At 44.9% G+C, this 19619-nt stretch overlaps 1 protein-coding gene across 2 annotated transcripts in view; it reads left to right on the top strand.

The window, feature by feature from the left end:
* The window catches only part of PI4KA (phosphatidylinositol 4-kinase alpha), a 135093-nt gene that overhangs the window by 67010 nt on the left and 48464 nt on the right, over positions 1–19619 (top strand). For both annotated transcript variants that reach the window (XR_005654002.1, XM_039868416.1), the window contains exons 20-32: positions 706–814; positions 1170–1306; positions 1499–1632; positions 4278–4360; positions 10345–10415; positions 10498–10622; positions 11247–11328; positions 11583–11666; positions 12854–12943; positions 15105–15224; positions 17298–17390; positions 18574–18730; positions 18975–19102. Coding sequence is in view for 1 of the 2 variants with exons in the window: in XM_039868416.1 (XP_039724350.1) it covers positions 706–814; positions 1170–1306; positions 1499–1632; positions 4278–4360; positions 10345–10415; positions 10498–10622; positions 11247–11328; positions 11583–11666; positions 12854–12943; positions 15105–15224; positions 17298–17390; positions 18574–18730; positions 18975–19102 (1413 nt within the window). In the remaining variant the exon portion in view is untranslated. The remainder of the gene's footprint in view (positions 1–705; positions 815–1169; positions 1307–1498; positions 1633–4277; positions 4361–10344; positions 10416–10497; positions 10623–11246; positions 11329–11582; positions 11667–12853; positions 12944–15104; positions 15225–17297; positions 17391–18573; positions 18731–18974; positions 19103–19619) is intronic.

Genomic DNA, 19619 nt, shown 5'->3' on the forward strand with positions numbered 1-19619 from the left:
TTACGTACCTGTTGAGTCACTCCCTGCTTCCCACTGGGTGGGACACCATCTGGAGCATGGAGGCAGGGCCTTCAGTCCCGCACTCTGACACCTGAGCAACTCTGCCTGTACCAGTTGTACATACTGGGATTCTTCTCAAGATTGCTGTTTGAAACATTGGGCTCCTGGGAAAGATTTGAAAGCTACCTCTTGACCCACAAGATTTCTCATGATCTCATTCTCTCCAATCACCTCCTGTCACCTGCGTCCCAGCCCCAGTTCATCGTTGCCTTCTCCGAAGCACTGCATGCCCACCGCAGGCCCGGGCTTTGTGCTCAATACTGGACAGGCCGCTCTCTCTTCTCTGCCTGCCTAATTATGTTTTACTCTGATGCTAACATCAAGACCTGCAACACCTTCTCTGGGAACTCTACCTGCCTCCAAACTAGACAGAAAGGCCTTGGAATGTACAAACAGGGCTTTTCACGGCGTGGGTACAGTGCTTGGTGCACATTAGCTACTCAATAAATATTCGCTAAATGAATGAACATTTACTGGGGAAGTTACCAAAAAATGTCAGTCACTGTTCAGTGTGCCTTTTCCTACTCAATCTAATTGATTCCCAGAGAATGTTCTTGAAGAATGAATCTGTGGTTAATTTCACGTCTGTAGGTTTTAGGGTTGTGTGAATAACCTCCTTTTCTCCCTCTCTCTTTGGCATATCAGCTGACTCGACGGTTGCCGCCCATCAAGGAAGCTAAGCCGAGGTTGCAAAAGCTATTCCGAGACTTCTGGCTCTATTCTGTACTGATGGGATTCGCCGAGGAGGGGTCAGGTAGGGACATGTCCACTCTCCCAGGAAAGACAGACTACAGAGTGAGAACAGAGGTGAAGTATGACTTGACCTAATTATGGATGTGCATGCATTTGAAATTAGTCCAAATGCAGCTCCTGCTTCCTGTAAGTATTTGCAAATGTTACACTTCCCAGATGTGGTTTAGGGTTCTGAGAATACAACATATCTTAGGAAAAAGCCTGCCCAAGTTACGAAACAGACTTATTTCTGCGCCCCATTTTGGGGATGATTGGTTCAAACAAAGAACCCACAACTTTAGAAATTGTCAGCATCGACCCCACTGCAGCGCTTCCTAACCAGGGTGGTCATCTGACCCATGTGCACTCTCTTGCAGGACTCTGGCCAGAAGAATGGTATGAGGGGGTCTGTGAAATAGCCACCAAGTCCCCCCTGCTCACCTTTCCCAGCAAAGAGCCGCTGCGGTCCGTCCTCCAGTATAACTCGGCCATGAAAAATGACACAGTCACCCCCGTAAGGATTCTCGCCTCCCAAGGACAGATGGTGTAGCGCAGGGGTTTTGCTAAGCTCTCTTGAACAACGAGAGCAGATCCTTTCATTGTCCTTGTTAATATGTGTTAGCCTCTGGGGTCTATGTCTCCTGGAGGAGGGCCATCTCCCTCTTCGAGTGCCCATGTGAACCCCTGAGTATTTATTTCTCTCTAGGCTGAACTGAGCGAGCTCCGTAGCACCATCATCAACCTGCTGGACCCTGCCCCCGAAGTGTCTGCCCTCATCAACAAACTGGACTTTGCCATGTCCACCTATCTCCTGTCTGTTTATCGGCTGGAATATATGAGGTATACAAGCTTTCACCTCCCCACACATCCACATTTGAGCTGATTTACATTTTCATGCATGGGACTTTTTTCAGTTCCTTCTAAGACATGCAAGCTTTCTTAAAAGCAAACAAAAAGCACCCTCTGCTTTTCTTATGTGCTCCTCTTTCCTAAGCACCTAACATTATATCTGCTAACACCTTAAACTCTGTTCTCATGTTCCCCTCATTGGGAATAGGCTTCTGAGCAGTCACAATAGATGTTTCAAACTCAGTCTGTGGACTGAGTTGACAGCCCTGTTAGGAACCAACCGTCACTGAGAATATTCTAAGACACTCCACTCATTGAGCTGGCTTCCAGGACCACAGTGGAATACAAACAGAAAGTAGGAAGTGGCCAAAACAATCCCACAAGTGGCCTGACCCTCAGGATGCATCTGTAACCACAGCAGACCCAACAGCTATAATAATTACAATAGTTATGATCTATAATTGTCATCATGACAATACCAGTATTAATATGGACTGAGTGCTTATGCCGGGCCAGCCTCTGCTCTAAGTTACACACATTGACACGCTCTCCAACAAGTCTGTTTGGTAGGCACTCAGCCCATTTTGCAGATGCTGAAACTGAGACCGAGCAGTTAAATAAGTTGCCCAAGATGATAAGCTCTGATTTAGATTGAAACGCAAATAGTCTTTTAAGCACTGTGCCATGCTGTCTCTCCTAAAAGTCTGGAAGAAGCAGCCAAGATGCTCAGAGCCCAGCTGCCTGTGGCTGCCAGTGTAGACACTACAGACCCACCAGACTAAGGCCTGAGGTATGCTGGGCTGCAGCCAAATACACAAGCTACAAAACGATGTGTCCCTGTTACCAAAAAAAAGGTTATATTACACTTAGACTATTTGTTTATGTCACTGGATGGGTGCAGTTAGTTATAGAATAATGTCTTTCTTGAATAATTTGAAAAAGTATTTTTAAAAGGAGTGATATTTGGAAAATACCACTCTTTTAATCTTTATTGGTGCCACAAAACCCTCTGATAAAAGAAATCTTACTTGGAAGCTCAACATGTTAAAGAGATTCAGGCTGTTTGGGGGTGGGAATGAGCCCCCACCCTCTGCTCAGTCCCCTCTCCCTGCCTCTTGTAGCCCAAGGACTCCAAAACAGAGCAGAATTTGAAAACCGGTGACCCATTCCCCCCAGAGTCTCACAGAGCTAAAAGAGTTTTGACTTTCTTTTGCATTATAATTTTTTTCAGTTATAAAAGTAATATGAGAACATTACACAAAATCTTGGAAATAAGTAGAGGGGAAAAAAATCACTGATCTCACCACCATTTCTTATAAGATGTTGGTATAGTTCCTTCTAATATATATACATATAAAATACATTTTCAAAGAAAAACAAACCGAAACAAAACAAGTCAAACCAAAATAGCCAAAACCTGGTTTTAATCCTGCTATGTGTGGCTACAAGCAACCTCCTCAGCCTCATGTGCCTGCAGGAAGAGTTGTCTCCTGCTTCCACACAAGTGTATATGAGTAGTGATCTCAGGCTCTCAGAACAGGCTATTGAGTTGGCCCACAGAGGAAGACTTTTAAAGGGATGCCCCACGGTGGCTCCCACAAGCCCAGATCCTGCCCTGGGCTAGCTGCCAGTCCACAAGAGCAGTCTTGTTAGCTCAAAGAAGCAACTCTGATCCCTTTATTCAAGAACCTGGCTTAGATTCCCAGCCACTGGTTATCGGGAGAACTTTAAAGTGGAAAATGTGAGAAATTATGTTAAAAATGTGTGCACATGAGCACTGAAGACCGCCTGTGCCTGAGCCACCGACTGAGCCTGCCCCACTGAAGCTTAACTCTCAGAGGGTGGGTGCAGAAGCCCAGACACACTGAGGGGCACTAGCCTGGGTGTGTGCTTACACTGTCCCTATGGAGCCCCCAAACCGTGAACAGTCCTCCACGGGCCATGGTTCAAGCACATGCCTGCTTTTTCTTTCTCTATTTTTCCCAAGATTAAAGATTTTTTTTACCCTAAAAGTCAAAATATTCAAGGTGCATAAAATAAAAAAGAGAAAACATTAGGATAATACAGAAGATGCTAAAGATGAAAAATACAAGCCTCACTTTCCTAGCCTTGAATCCAGAGATGCCCACTGTTGATAGTCTCTTAGTTTCCTTTCTAGAAAATTTCTGTGCCTATTCAAGCACATGTATCCTACACGTACACAAGGCACATGGAGAGGCCTTTAGGAAACCTGTTTCTCCTGTACCTTGCTCTTTTTACCTAACAGTTTGTCTTAAATGTTTTTCTATAGCAGAGCTACCTCTCATTTTGGTGGCTGCATGACGTGCCATTGGATGGACATACTTTGATTTATCTGACCAGTGTCTTATCAATAGATATTCGACTGGTGCTATTAGGAGAGTCCTTGTGTACATAACCCTTAAGATATATCGCTAGCGGTGAGGTGCTAGGTGGAACAGTGTGGGAATGTCATGTTAGATGGGAAACATCACCCTCCAGAAAGTCCACATCAGTGTATGCCCCTCTAACGGGCATAGGGCATCTGTTCTGATAGCCACACTATTTCTTGGCAGCATCAATGTGATAAGGAGGGCCTGGATTTTTTAAAATTTACTCCAAGCTGTTCTTCTTACCAGGGTTCTGCGCTCAACAGATCCTGACCGCTTCCAGGTCATGTTCTGCTACTTTGAGGATAAAGCCATTCAAAAAGACAAGTCCGGTGAGTTCATTGTCGTGGTACTCTCATGATGAACTGAGCTTTGATAGTATAAAAAGGAATACTACTCCCTATTTTCTGTCTGTGTGGAGAAAATAAGTTTAATGAAACTGCATACTATGTTGGAAAAGATCAGTATAAAACATAACATATCTTTCTGGCTCTGCCACTGCTGTCAAGGGTCCGAGAGCAAGAATGTCACCCTTGCCCACCATCAGTGCTCAAGTGTACTCCAGCCTCCAGATTTTGGTCCCTAATTCTCTCCTCTGCTAAAAGGATCCTGGGCTCCTCAGATGGTCATTGATGAACCTGGAACGTCTTCTTGTAAGGGAGCATTCATACCTTTTAATGTCCGGACCAGGCTGAGACAACTAAGAACCAATTTAAAGGGATACCCAGGGAGAAATTATCATAATTTGAATGTGAATACATTTATTTTGCTTAAAAGAAGGGCAAATATACTAGGATACGTACATATAATATTTGTTTCTTCCATTAAGTATTTATGAAGTAGAGACATGTAGTTATTTCTTTTACAGTCAGAAAAGAGCCACACAGTCCATGAAAGAGGGTCACATCTGGTCTCAAGAGAGTGACCAGGTAGACAGGGTGCCTAGCAGGTGATGAGCAGAGGCATCCCACCAAGTAGCTAATTAAAGACGCTCCATTAGCCAAGAGCTCCACAGAGAGCTTGGTGTGGGCACAGTCCCCATCTGTCACTGTGAGGGGTGCCTCGGTAGTCCTGCTGATTATGAGAAGACCCCACTCAGGACCACAGATGTTTCCAGTTCCACCATTAGGCAAGGCCAGAATTTCAGGGCAGCAGATCAAGACCTACAGGCCACATCTGATTTAAGGGCTACATCATTCTTGGGAAAGTTTTCGAATAAGAAAATCTATATGAAACACAAAGATTCACAAAATTCAGTGATGCAAATGTCCTCAGACCCTGAGTACACAGAGGGTTTCAGGTGTAAAGAGTTCCAACTAAGAAGACAGAAATATAATTGAATCTCTTAGAAGATGTAAAAAATTATAGTTACCGAAACTTTAAGTGAGGCAAACCTAAGAATAGGAATAAAAATAAGAGATATTAAAATAGAGGCAGCAAAGGAAAAAAGTTAAATGCATAATATAGGCACTGTTTGACCAATTTTAGTATAAGAACACTGATAACTTTTAGCATCATTGTTTTGGTCTGTGTGCTGATTTATAAGGTGTTTAAAATTTAATACACTCTGAAATATCAGACCTATGTTTTAATTAAATGCTTAGAAGAATTTAATTTTGTAATCGTTTAAATATTTGAGGGAATTTAGTAAGCTAGATCCACAAATTTTTATTAACTGGGTAAATATTTTAAGGAATGCTGATTGGTCATTCTTAAGATTCATAAATTTAGTATTAATAAAATGCAGTTAGTAGTGAGGAGTCCTTTCCATGCCAGAAGCCCTTGGCATACTGAGGAATCTATCGACTTGTTCTTGCCAATGGAGAACTAATCCCCAGATACTTTTGGTACCATTGTCTCCTTTGTGTTGAAAAGTCAGTCCTTGAAGAAATCTTTTTTAAAAAATCACCTCAGGGACTCTGAGTTGCTGCTTCCAATATGTCCTTTGCAGAGCACTTCACATGCCTGCTCAACAGTCAGAAAATTAGGTGCATGAATTTGTTTTTGTAGTTGGAAGCCAGGAGGTCAACAGAGGAAGATAGCTTGAAGGTTCTGGCATCTCCCCCTGCTGGGAGTGGGAAGAAAGATTGCAGTGAGAAGGAGCCTGTTAGAGACCAGGATGGAAGGTACAGGCAGTTTCTATGGAAAGAAACCTCTCCCACTAGGGGCACAATGTATTATGGGGGGAACCCCAAGCTCAGAAGGTCTCACACATGTGCCCTAGGACCACTAGGGGTAGAGATGCTGTTAACCACTGGCTGAGCTGATCATTGATTCACTTCCCTTGTTCATCTACCCAGCGTTTGGTTATTTAGCAGCTATTTTGTACTAAATTTTGTGGCAGACAGTTGGGTCATCCTAAGATTGTTTCATTTTACAAAGGAGAGTAAGCAAGAAGAATAAAATTGAGACTGCCAACCCCTAGGGACCTAAGGACCTACCACAGTTTGTCAGTCTCCTAATGAGACTATCTATAGAATGAATCAGATAACTTTCTGAAGCTAGATGTCTCATCTGTCATTCTCGCCTGAGCTCTGTTTTTCTGTTGCTGTGTCATAATAGGAAATTAAATTGCACTGGGGACTGGTTTGCTCTACACAGACACTTTTAATTTTCACAATACACTGTACTCTTCCACATGACTTCAGATGGATTGTTTTTGTTCTGAGTATGATATGTAGGTTAAGCTATTAAACATGCACCTCTCGAGTTTACTTCCCCCTTTTCTCTCTTAAAACATGAGTATTGGGAAGGAAATATCTTTGGAGACATGTGTTATTCATGAATTTTCAAAACTGACTAGGAAAGAGGTTATGTGAAACGTCTACCAGCCCCTAAAGGGGAGCACCAGTGCCTCCTCTGTGCAGGTGTAAGCCAAGTCTCTCTAAAGTGCAGGAAGGTGAGGGCAGGAGCCCGCTCCTCACCTGCCAGCTGCCCAGTTAATCAGTACAAACATACCTCAGAGACATTGTGGGTTTGGTTCCAGACCACTGCAAAAAAGTGAATCTTGCAGTTAAGCAAGTCATCCATCTTTTTTACTGGTGGAGAACCTTGCCTTCAATTTATTTTAACACACAACATCTTTTAAGTACAATAAAGTAGAACACAATAAAATGAGGTATGCCTGTACACTAGTCCTGAAGGAGAGTGGCATTTTTAATTTTTTAAAAGATTTTTAAAATATAGCTAACATACAATATTATTTTAGTTTCATATGTGCAGCATAGTTTTTCAATATGCACATACCTAAGAAGTAATCACCATAAGTCCAGCAATGATATGACACCATACAACACTATCGCAATATTATTGACCATATTCCCTATGCCGTATGTCACATCCCCATGACTTATTTGTTTTATACCTAGAAATTTGGACCTCATTCTCCTTCACCTTAATTTTTTAATTTTTCAATTACAGTGGACATTTACTATTATTTCATGTCACTTTCAAGTATACAGCATAGTGATTAGACATTTATATATATAAAGTGACCCCCAGATTAGTCTAGTATTCTCCTGGCACTATCATAGTTTTTACCAAATTATTGACTATATTCCCTATGTTGTAGTTTACATCCCATTGGCTATTTTGTAACTACCAATTGTACTTCCTAATCCCTTCACCTTTTACTCCCAGCCCCCCAACCTCCCACCCAACTGGCAACCATCAGCTTATTCCCTGCATCTGGGAGTCTGTTTCTATGTTGTTTCTTTTTTTATTTTGTTCTTTAGATTCCACGTATAAATGAAATTATATGATATTTGTCCTTCTCTGTCTGACTTATTTCACTTAGCATAAATACCTTTCAGGTCCATCCATGTTGTCACAAATGGTAAGATTTCATTCTTTTTTATGGCCAAATAATAATCCATTGTATATACGTACCACATTTTTATCCAGTTGTCTGTCTATGGGCATTTAGGTTGATTCCATATCTTGGCTGTTGTAAATAATCCTGCAGTAAACATAGGAGTGCATATATTTTTTTGAATTAGTGTTTTGGGTTTCTTTGGATAAATACCTGTAAGTGGAATTGCTAGGTCATAAGGTAGTTCTATTTTTAATTTTTTGAGGAACATTTATACTGTTTTCCATAGTGATTGCACCAATTTGCAGCCCACCAACAATGCACGAGGGTTCCATTTTCTCCACATCCTTGCTAACACTGATTTCTTGTTTTGTCAATGATGGCCATTCTGACAGGTGATACCTCATTGCAGTTTTAATTTGCGTTTTTCTGATGATTAGTGACATTGAGCATCTTAAAGTCTATTGGCCATCTGTATGTCTTCTTTGAAGAAATATCTATTCAGGTCTTCTACCCATTTTTTAATCAGGTTGTTCTTTTTGATGTTAAGTTGTGTGAGTTCTTTATAAATTTGGATATTAACCCCTTATCAGATGTATCATTGGCGAATATCTTCTCCCATTCAGTACGTTGATAGTTTCCTTTGCTGTGCAAAAACGTTTTAGTTTGATGTAATACCATTTGTTTATTTTTTTATTTCCTTCTACTTTTTTAAAGTAAAAATCTCTTAAGAGGTAATGATTGGCATCTGACTACTATCTAGTTGTTATTGATTAGAAATTTTAAGTTTCTGTTTCCTAAGAGCTATATGAAAAACTATTACACTAAACACACGCCCTCTAAAACAAGATTTCACCCACTAAACCCAGCCTCTTAGAAAGAAGCCTCTCTTTAGCTTTGGGCATATGCCCAGGTCACACTAATCATATTTCATATTTCTAAGAGCTGTTGGGGCCTGTTTATCATCATAACAAACACGTAGGAGATGCCTCTTTATGTTTTCAGGCTCCATGCTGGGCCTGGGTGCAGAAGTGCAGCACCAGCCTACTCTCTGTCCTGCTGGCCTTTTAGCCCTGTCATTTAGCTATTCTCGTTAAAGACTCTGGTTAAGTGGGACAGCATAGTGGAGGATGAGTTGGGGTTTTAATACAGTTCTTTATCGCAGTAATTCTCACAGTGTGCTGTTGCTTTTAAAAATCTGCTTTGTACCCCAGTAACAATGAGCACACCCAGTGCCCAGATCTTGATTTCTAAATACCATTCTCCGGAAAAGGGAACCAGGGCTCCATAGAGAAATAACTGATTCTAGAGAGGGCTGGGGCAGGGAAAACACAAGATGAACCTGGGGTACCTTGCAGTGCCAGAAAATAAGGTTATGCTAAAAAAATAAAATTGGAAGGGGGACAGGAGAAAAGAAAAAGCATGTAGGCACATCACAAGGATACAGGAGCCAATCTGAGAGAGCTCTAAGTGGCCAAAGCTGCAACAATTTGAACAAAATAAATAACTATAATAATAGATGAAATAAATATCCATGAGTCTGTACCGATTAGATGATTGAATAAATAAAACAGGAGAGAAGAGACCTTCCTCACAGAGTTCCAGTTACTAAAAGTAGAAAGAATGAGGAAAAACAGCAGATCCCAACAAGAAGCACAGTAACTGCTGCTGGCAGAACCCACCAGGGGCTGCTGAATTTGTAGGCAAAATTTTAAAGAGAAATGGGATATATGCGTAACCTCAAAGTATCTTCCCCAAAGTATTTCTCAGTTACTGTGGTAGTTTTAATTTAGTCCACAGATTCTCTTCAGGAGGTGATACTTAATTCCTCACCCCAAATGCGAGTTGGACCCAGTGACTTATTTGCTTCTAAAGAGTATGGAAAGGGAGAAATAGTAACTGGACAGTAGGAAACCTGGCATCACTGCCGTATGCAAGTGATCAAGGTAAACCCACTAGCAATAGGAGAGACCGATTTCACACATCCTGATATGATGTGACAAAAAGGGCACTTCACCTCTGTACTATTTTCCCTGACATCATGTAAACCTTAGTCTAATCATGAACAAGCATCACACAGACCCAAATTGAGGGACATCCTACAGAATACCTGTGCTCTCCAGAAGTGTCAGGGTCATGCAAGATAAGAAGAGACTGAAGAATCCACACAGATTGAGGGAGACCAAGGAGACGTGATGAGTAAATGCCACATAGCACCCTGGACTGGATCCTGGAAAAGAAAAGGGATATCACTGGGAAAATGGGAGAAATCCAAATAAAGGCTTAAATTTAAGAAATACCATTATATCAACGTGCAGTTCTTAGTTTTGACAAATGTGAAGTTAATACCAGAGGAAGCTAGGTGAAGGGTGTATGGGAACTCTATGCTTTCTCTGCATCTCTTTGGTAAGTCTAAAATCATGTCCAAACAAAGCATTTGCAGGTAGCTGGGGTTTGTCCTTTTCTGTTGATGCTCCTGACCTGTGGAACCCCTCCTCATTTCAGGGATGATGCAGTGTGTGATTGCTGTCGCAGACAAAGTATTTGACGCCTTCCTGAACATGATGGCGGATAAAGTAAGCCTGTCAGAGCACCAATACATGTATGCCAGAGGCACATGGAGGGCACCTACTGTACCTATCTCTTCTTACTCTCCAGGCGAAGACCAAGGAGAATGAGGAGGAGCTGGAGAGGCATGCACAGTTTCTCCTGGTGAACTTCAACCATATTCACAAGAGGATACGGAGAGTTGCAGACAAATACCTGTCTGGTCTGGTGGATAAGTAAGCTCTTTTTGCTTCTAATGCTGTGTGTGTGTGTATTTGTACATGTGTGTAAACTTTAGATTTGGAATGCATGGAAGGCTCTTCCTCACATTGTCAATTCAGAAACAAATGGAGTTAGAATTAAAACTGTCAGAGGGCAATGTAGCCTCCCACAGAATGTTAGTTTGTTGCAGAATCACAAGCCACAGCCATTCAGTCTGCTCCCATCAGCCCTTAGGTCTGGAGTTCAGGAGTAGCTTTTCTTCACCCCAGGGTGTCATGCAAATACTGCCATTTTCTGTTTGTGCTGTGGTGTGAGAACACTGTGGATCCCTGGTCACAAATGAGGAGGATCACTTGGGGGAATGGGGAGTGCGGCCTTGGCCAGTGCATAGCCAAGACAATCGAGTCATTGGAAGCAGGTTACTTGGGCCTATGTCTGGCCCTCAGGAGCGGGATTGGCAGGAAGGAGCCTGGGGAGCATTTCTGACTGGGTGCCCTACCTTGGAGGTCTCTTGACCTCCTCTGACCCTGAACTGGGCAGCAAGATGTGGGACTCCCAGCCCCGGAGGCAGCGCTTTAAGGAACACAGGTTCCCTGGGGATTTGGCTCCTGGGTCCTTAGAGATGCCTATCCATGCAGGTTTCCCCACTTGCTCTGGAGTGGGACAGTGCTGAAGACCATGCTGGACATCCTCCAGACCCTGTCATTGTCGCTGAGCGCCGTAAGTGCCCCCACCTACCATGTGCCTGAGCCTAATTTGTGCTACATGTGGCAAAATTGGAGCTGGGAAGTCCAGATCCCACCCTGGCCTTTCCTAGTAAGCTGTAGCAAGTTTGGAAGCCTGTCACAAACAGGACAAGTAGTGGGTAGGGAGGCACACACTCTGCCACTTAGCGTGGCTGGAGGTGCAGCTCGGCAGGGGCCAGGGCAGCTTGGGGAAGGCTGTTTAAAAAGGGAGTCCTGTTGTGCTTTCAGGATATTCACAAGGATCAGCCTTACTACGACATCCCTGATGCCCCCTATCGGATCACTGTTCCTGACACGTATGAAGCCCGAGAGGTAGGCCTGGAGCGGTCCCCTTATTAAGGGTCATTTCACTGCCATCTCCTGTGCCTGTCAGGAGTGGCATTTTTCCGTACATTATGTCACTCAATCCCCAGCAGTTTCAGGTGTGAGTCCCACAGTTGCTGGTATCACATGATTTGAGCAGGTAACTCACTTAGCCACTCATCTGAGCTGACTCTCACTTCTTTTCTTGGTTCATCTGCCAAAGAGGTTTTAGCTACCTGTCAGTTTATAGTATCTCAAAGCTACATGAGCAACATAGCTTTGAGATGAGCGTCATTGCTCTGAGATGTGCTGGCTCCCTTTTTTTATTGTGGGAGTAGAGTAACGTGGTTCCGCTTTGTGCTGTGCTATGGGAAACTGACGGAGTAAAAAGCTCCAGATGAGGGTGTGTCATGCCAGGTCTGACTCAGAGCCCTCATTGTGACAGCTTGAAGCCCAGCTCAGACTGGAGCTCCCCCAGCCTTAGGCTGATCACGTCCAAACCTCGGCACCCCCCCAAACCGGTTGCCAACAGGGAGTTCCCCATGCAGTGATGAGGCTCCTGTGATAACTTTTACCTTCCTGGACCTTCCTTCCCCGTCAGTTCACTGACTCAGGACATATGTTGCACAGTGGCTGTGTGTGGCTCTGTGAGTGCGGGCTCTGTCACACAGCCTCATGCAAGAATTACAGACTGAGATCTACTGTACCCAGTAGCCTTGGCATTAGAACACAGTCCCTGTGTGAGTTTGCTAGTGCTGCCATAACAAAGTACCACCGACTGCGTGGCTTAAACACCAGAAATGTATTTTCACACATTTCCAGAGACTAGATCAAGGCATTGGCAGCAGTAGTTTCTTCTGAAACCTCTTTCCTTGGCTTGCAAATGGCTACCTTCTCCGTGTGTCCTCACATGGGCACCCCTCTATACATGACCACGTCCTGATCTGCACTTCTTATAAGGACACCAGTCTTCTTGGATTAGGGCCCACCACACTGACCCCATTTTAACTTTATCACCTCTTTAAAGACCCCCATCTCCAAATACAGTTACATTCCAAGGTGCTGAGCCTTAGAGCTTCAACACATGGATTTGGGTGGACACAATTAGGCAATAACGTAACTATCCACAGTATGCTGGTGGCTGTCCTCTGACAGCCCAAATACACTGACCTTGGCTTGATCACACCCTCTTCCAGAGCATCGTGAAGGACTTTGCTGCACGTTGTGGGATGATCCTACAGGAGGCGATGAAGTGGGCACCTACAGTCACCAAGTCCCACTTACAGGTACTTCCCTGAAATCATCAAAAAGCAATCTTGATAAGTTTTTTCAAACCACCCAAAGAGCTTTACACAAATTCAATACAAACAGCACTAGTGTGAATAAACAGACCAAAAACATTAGTCTAGTGCCTGAGAATAATAGAAGCATCAGAAGCTGATCTGCATTAGCACTTTGGCGGGGCAGGGGGGGGGGGGAGGGAGCCGGGGTCATTGAATGTGCTGATTGGGGTGAGGAGAACTGGTGTGGTGGGATCCATGTGCAGGTGGCCCCAGGGGAACCTGATGACTCATACAGGTGAGGCATTGGGTCTATGGCAGGACTTGGGGCTGCTTGCAAGATGGGCAGGGGCAGCACAGTGGGCTGGGAGGTCTGGCAGGTCAGCAGCAGCAATTGCAGCAGCTCCAAGAGCACAGTGCAGGGACTGAAGTGATGATCTTGAAGCAGAGGCGGAGCTGGGACTCGTGTGTTAGAGCGCCATCTAGGCTACATTTGTAGCTGCAAGTGAGTCCTTTCGGACCAAAGCACTGGCTTGTAAATGAGAATCACTACAAGGGGGACCATTATTCTGAAGAGTGCTCAAGCAGAGATGGAACAGAAATGCCACAATATGTGAGAGGAAAGAGTCGCCCTAAAAGGGATCAAAGATAAGAAAAATGCCACTAGAAGAAATCTGGCTTAACAAAGAGCAGGTGTGTTGAGAGGCGCTTGTGAAATCGGCATCAGCAACACTTGTCAAGATAAAGCTAGTTCTAAAACGTTTCTGGGTGTGGAATCCAGGACGGGTAGAACAGCTAGCTCCAAGAGCCTTGGAGGCTATTTGGAAATGCATTTTGCAAGAATCCGTGGATTGTGCCTGAAGTCACTGTAAAGTTTCTCTTTCTACAAAGATGTTGGAGTAGTGAGGATGGGAGATATTAGGGGAATGAAAAAAATGGAGCCCTGCATTAAATAGGTCTACCAGCTAAGCTGGACAAAACTGGGCCTTGTGACTAAGCCATGCCTGAAACTTGACTTTGTAGCTCTCTAGTATATATGCTAGTATTCTACAGACTGTAGTAGTTTCTCAAACTTCATATTTGGGAAATGTCTGATTTCTTTTGGTTAACATAGTGGGAAGGGGCCTTACCTGCTAAAGCTTCAGTCTAAAGAGGAGAAGACCCATTTTATTCCTAAAAGGGATTGGTGGACAAAAATGAGGTCAATAGAGAGCTGTTTATTTCCTCAGGCCTGGTCTAGAAGGAAGTAGAAAATGAAAAGGCTTGAAATATTCTTGATACTTTCACCAGGCATCCCCTTGGTGTCACCTGAGGCCCTCAGTATCCCTTCTTCCTGCACATCTAGTCTGTCTAAACCCTCACCCCACCAGCCGTTCAGCTGTCACTGCCTGGGGCTTCCTTCCTACAGCCTCAGCTAGCCCAGAACCAGCTTCCACGCCGCCCTCCACACTGGCTCAGTTTCAGTAGCAAATCTGCTCAATACCTCCCTGCTACATGTGCTCGTTAGCCATTCCTCATCACCATGCGGTCCGTGGTTGGGTTTCTGGAGTTCCAGGAATCCTCTAAAACCATTAGTGAGCTTTTGCGTGTCAGTGCTCATATGCATTTTCCTGAGGGGAGTTACATGATTCTCTCTAAACTCACCCGGCACACAGGGCCTTTTGGCTTAAACTTACCCACTGCCATCTTGCTCCTTGTATTTCTGCAGTGTTGACCCCCGAGGGGCCCCAGAGTACGAGGTCTCCCTCACACCTCCAGGCTTTGCCAGGTGTGCCTCTGCCCCTGCACCCCCATCCACCAGTTGGCCAGGCGGACTCAGGCACTTGCTCTGCCTTCCTGCTCTGTGACACACTGCCCCTAGAAGTGGAGCTCTGCAGCCGTCTCCCCAGCACTGGCAAATAGCAGATGTTCCCAAGGATGTGCTAAGAAATGAGCAGTCCTCCCACATTTACTGTGTGCCAGCTGCTCCGGGGACCAGCTTCATCCTTGTTCACATGGGAGCAGCAGCCAGTCAGAGAGGGGCTCTCTGAGAGGGGCTCTCACTGAGGGTCTTGCAGTCGCCAGGAGGGGGAGGACTCAGCACTAGAACCAGTGTTTGCTTGCTACCTCATACTTCAGCGTTTGGAATGTTATTTTTAAAGTAAAATGGCATTTTTCTCTGTTTCAGGAATATCTGAACAAACATCAGAACTGGGTATCAGGACTGTCTCAGCACACAGGGCTGGCCATGGCCACTGAGAGCATCCTTCACTTCGCTGGCTACAACAAGCAGAACACGACCCTCGGGGTACGTGTGAGCGCCTTCAACCATGGGAGCCCGTGTGGTGGGGAAAGGCCAAAGCTGATGTGTAACTTTTCATGAAAGCCACCTGGGTACCACATGCTGCATGTGTGAGGGGCACTTGACGTGTCTGAGAGATCCCCAGGTTCAGAGAAGAGCTGATCAGTAAAGCAGTCATTTTCCTTACTCTGCTTCTGTTTTGAAAATATGGATTGATGGAGATCTCAGCTTGACTCATTAATGAGATCAGATTTGGATTTCTGCAAATCCACATCCATGAGGAAGAAAACTGACCTCTGGTTATACGCATTCAGCATCATTTTATAGTCACCTTGATCTGAAACGTTTGACAACTTCCTAATAATCCTCTATTCAGTAGATGCTGATTTGTGCACATCTTCAGCCTCATCTTGTTCTGCTCAAGATTAACGTAGAGGGCAACATGTCCACTAAGTAGTGCTTTCTGAGTTAAATTAGAGCCTAAGATCAAAACAGGGGCTTGACCACAGGTGGTCTGACTGGAACAGTGCTCTTGGGCATCTCCCACCCCCAGGACCCAGCGCAGGGCCTCAGTCAGTCCTCCGAACCCACCGTGGCTATGTGTGCTTTTGGTGCTTCCTAACTCTCTTTGGGTAGGATAGGGGGAGGCTTCCCACTTGTCTTTTAAGGACACGGTATGTTGGAGGTGCAGTGGCTGAGCATCAGGGAGGGAAGGCAGCAGGGAGCCCTGCCACTCGGGAGGAAAAGGAGAAGGATACTTTTTATTGTGTGTTCTGGCTGTTGCTGTGCTGGCGCTCCCTGCCTAGCCGCCCCTGCTCCATAAAAAACAAAGAGTCTTCAGGCCCCAGGGTGACATCTCCCCATCATATGATAGGATTGGGGTCCTGTAGGGGGTCATTTCAGAAGTGTGATTTTAGGCCAGCAGATTGTACCACCCAGAGAACTGAGTCAGAAAACCTCGACAGGGCCATCCGCCACACTTTTTGGTGCTTTAGGCATGCACGTGAGTCACAGCGTGCATGAAGGAGCTAGCCTGCCCTGTGGCCCACCAGGGTCTCACAGCTGATTGGTGGCAGAGTCAGGTTCCAGTGCAGGCCTGCTTGATGCCAAAAGCAGTCTCCAAAAAATATGAAGCAGTTTTAAGTAAACTTTTTTTTAATAAACCACTTAAAGTTTTATGAAAAAAACATGTTTTTGTTCTCACTTATATTTTGATTTTTCTCAAAAAATTTTTTCTCCTAACCCTCATTACCCTGCCCCAATAAAATTCTCAATATTCCAACGATTGAGAAATTTGTTTTCCCCGAGAGTATCTGTATGTCAAGCAGTGGATAGGTTGTGTTGGTTTGTAGTAAAAGGCACTAAAGGGAAATGGGGATGGTCATGCATGTTGGTAGTGTTTAGTGACGTTGGGCAGAACAGTGGGCAGCCAGTGTTAGGGAGAGGAGTCCCTGAGACCCCCAGTGCTGGAGGGGTGGGAGGGGGGCTGAGAGCTGAGGCTAAAATAGAGGCAGTGAGGGGACACGTGATTTGTATGTTTTCCCCATTCTGTGGGTTGTCTCTCTACTCAGAGTGTGCCCCTTTTGTCTTGTGCTGTGAGCAGGGAGTAAATGTTACAGAGCCCCTGTGTCTCTGTGACTGCTCTCAACTTCAGTCACCCTCTGCCATCTTTAAGTCACATTTGCACACCAGCACCAGCTGCAGAGGGGACATCCCATGAGCATCAACTCACAGTATTTCTGTTGCGGATCACAATGATTTTCACAACAATCTGGAAAGGCCCGTTTGCCCTCGCCCTCGGGGCGAAAGTAGTCAGGACAGCAAGGTGAAGCCACAGTACAAGCTGCCTCTGCAGAGAAATATTTCGTACTAAAAATTTTTCTTAATCTCTTTTCCATGGGACATATCAGAATAGAGGGGATTCTAAAGTATTTCATTTTATTAACTTGCCAGCACTGAAGATTTTTAATGACTCCTGGATCCGAACTTGATTTCTTAATTAGACTTAAGTTTAGCCATGGTAAACATGAAAAAGACACGTTGCAAAGGTCTGAAGTAATTCTCGATATTTGTCCGTAGGCAACTCAGCTCACCGAGCGCCCGGCCTGTGTAAAGAAAGATTACTCCAACTTCATGGCGTCCCTGAATCTGCGCAACCGCTACGCGGGCGAGGTACCTCTGTCCCTGTGTCCAGGGCCCTTTGTAGTGTCCTCTTGTTCTGATGCCAGTAGGTTCCTTCCCAGTGGAAAATGAATGAGCGGTCTGGTGAATGTAGAACTCACTTATTTTAGGTAGATGTGAAGGCCTGGGGCCCCGGGAACATCAGCACAGTCTGGAGCATTTATGGCAATTGTTCACTACACTGGCTACACTGAAGCATTCTGTTTTTCTGGCTTTTTTTTTTTTTCAAGCGATAGCAAACATTTATTGAGCGCATTATCTGGGGCAATTGTAAGGTATACATTCTGTTATTCCAATTTTACAGATAAAGAAACTGAGGTTTCTAAGATTAAGTAACTTACCAAAGTCACCCAGGCAGAGTGGGATCAAGAGCCACATCTGACCATCATGAGGGCTTTTGTCCACCATACCGCAGTTTGTCTCAGCCTGACAAGTTGCTTCACCTCTCTGGGCCCCAGTTTTCTCATCTGTAAAACATAGGAGTTAGCCTACGCCATTTCAGAGGTTCCTGAAAGTCTGTCGGTGGCCTGGTTTAAGTGAGGGACTTACTCCCCACCAAGAGCTCTGCAACTTGCTTATTCCAACAGTCACTCTTCCCATGAGCCCCAGCAGTGGAACCCATTGTCCCCTTCAGCTGCCACTGACCCTGCATTCCCAGTGACCACAAATCGCTCTGAGGGTCTCTTCCATGTTTTGGTTATGGGATGTCTATTTTTGTGGGTAGATTTGGTTTTGGAAGCGGTCAGATCTCCTCTGTAGTCAAGTCTTTTTAAAAAATTCTTGGGGAAAAAAAAATGTGACTTTTCAAATAATGAGGCTGATCTTTCTGTTTGAGTCACTGATTGATTCTGAAGGAACTTTATTCAGCCCATGTTCATGCAACCCTACATGGGCCAGACCCCAGGCTCAGTGCTAGAATACAAAGATAACAGGACCAGGTCCCTGCCCTCAAGGACCATCCGGTATGGTGGGAATGCCAACACATATTTTTAGAAGAGAGGTTCCCCAAAAGCTATGAGCAGTGGAAGCATTGTTGACATCATCCTGCATGAGCTCTAATTTAGGACAGTGAAGTATCCACCAGTCTTGCCTCGGGCACGGTTAGGTGGCTGCCAGCGTCTCGCCCATGTGTCTAGATTACTTCCACCTGTGCTGACATGCATGCTTCTTGCAGGTGTATGGAATGATTCGTTTCTCCGACACCACAGGCCATATATCTGATCTCAACAAAATGATGGTCCAAGAGCTGAACACAGCATTAGACCTTGGGAGTCCGCAGCACTACACTCAAGCCATGTTCAAGCTGACGGCGATGCTCATCAGCAGCAAAGGTGAGGGACCTCTAGGCTCATTTGTTAAGAGAGTATTTGATTTGCCTTCATCATCCTTAGTGAGATGGAGTTCTGATTAAAGAAACAGCTGGAGCGCCCCCAGTGGAGACCTTTGTGCCCTCTCTGGTTGGTGAAAGTAAATAAAAGGCCATTGTTGGCATAGCCAATGCTGTTTTGCTGACCCAGGGAGATCGTGGGTTCAGCCCATGTTCGAGGCCTCTGAACAGTGTGTGTTTGGTTCTAGATTGTGACCCACAGCTCCTCCATCATCTGTGTTGGGGTCCCCTCCGGATGTTCAACGAGCATGGCATGGAGACTGCCCTGGCCTGCTGGGAGTGGCTGCTGGCCGGCAAGAATGGAGTGGAAGTGCCGGTAAGACACCGATGGCAGTCTGCTCTTGAGGGCAGGGCAGAGTGAGAGATGGAGAGACTTGTCCTGGCTCCTCAGCTGACAAGCCTGAGGACTCCAGGAAAGCCTCTCAGCTTCTAGGGCGTCAGCCTCCTTCTGTGTAAGATTGTAATATTAATGCCTGACTACAGGACTGTCATCGTGACTAGCGGGAAATATAGGTTAAAAGCATCCCAGTGGTGCCCAGAAGCTGTTATTTTTCCATAGCTCAGTAGGGGGAGCCATTTCTCTGAGATTGGAACACCTGTCAACATGCAGTTGTCTGTCCACAAGGATGTTTCTCTGAGCCTGCTAACTTTGGGAGGAACAGCCTTCCTGTGTCCCTTTTTCTGAAGTTGCTGCTGGAGGGGACCCACAGGGAAAGTCCTGTCTGCCCTTTCAGATGATTGGATGAACACCTAAGAAGCGTTTTATTTTTCAAAGATCCAGTTAATTTTCATAGTAACAGGGAATTTGATGTGTTTTTTCTGTTTCTTAAGAT

The sequence above is a fragment of the Pteropus medius genome, unplaced genomic scaffold (assembly GCF_902729225.1).
Source record: "Pteropus medius unplaced genomic scaffold, Ma_sr-lr_union100, whole genome shotgun sequence".
Classification (NCBI taxonomy): Eukaryota; Metazoa; Chordata; class Mammalia; order Chiroptera; family Pteropodidae; genus Pteropus; species Pteropus medius.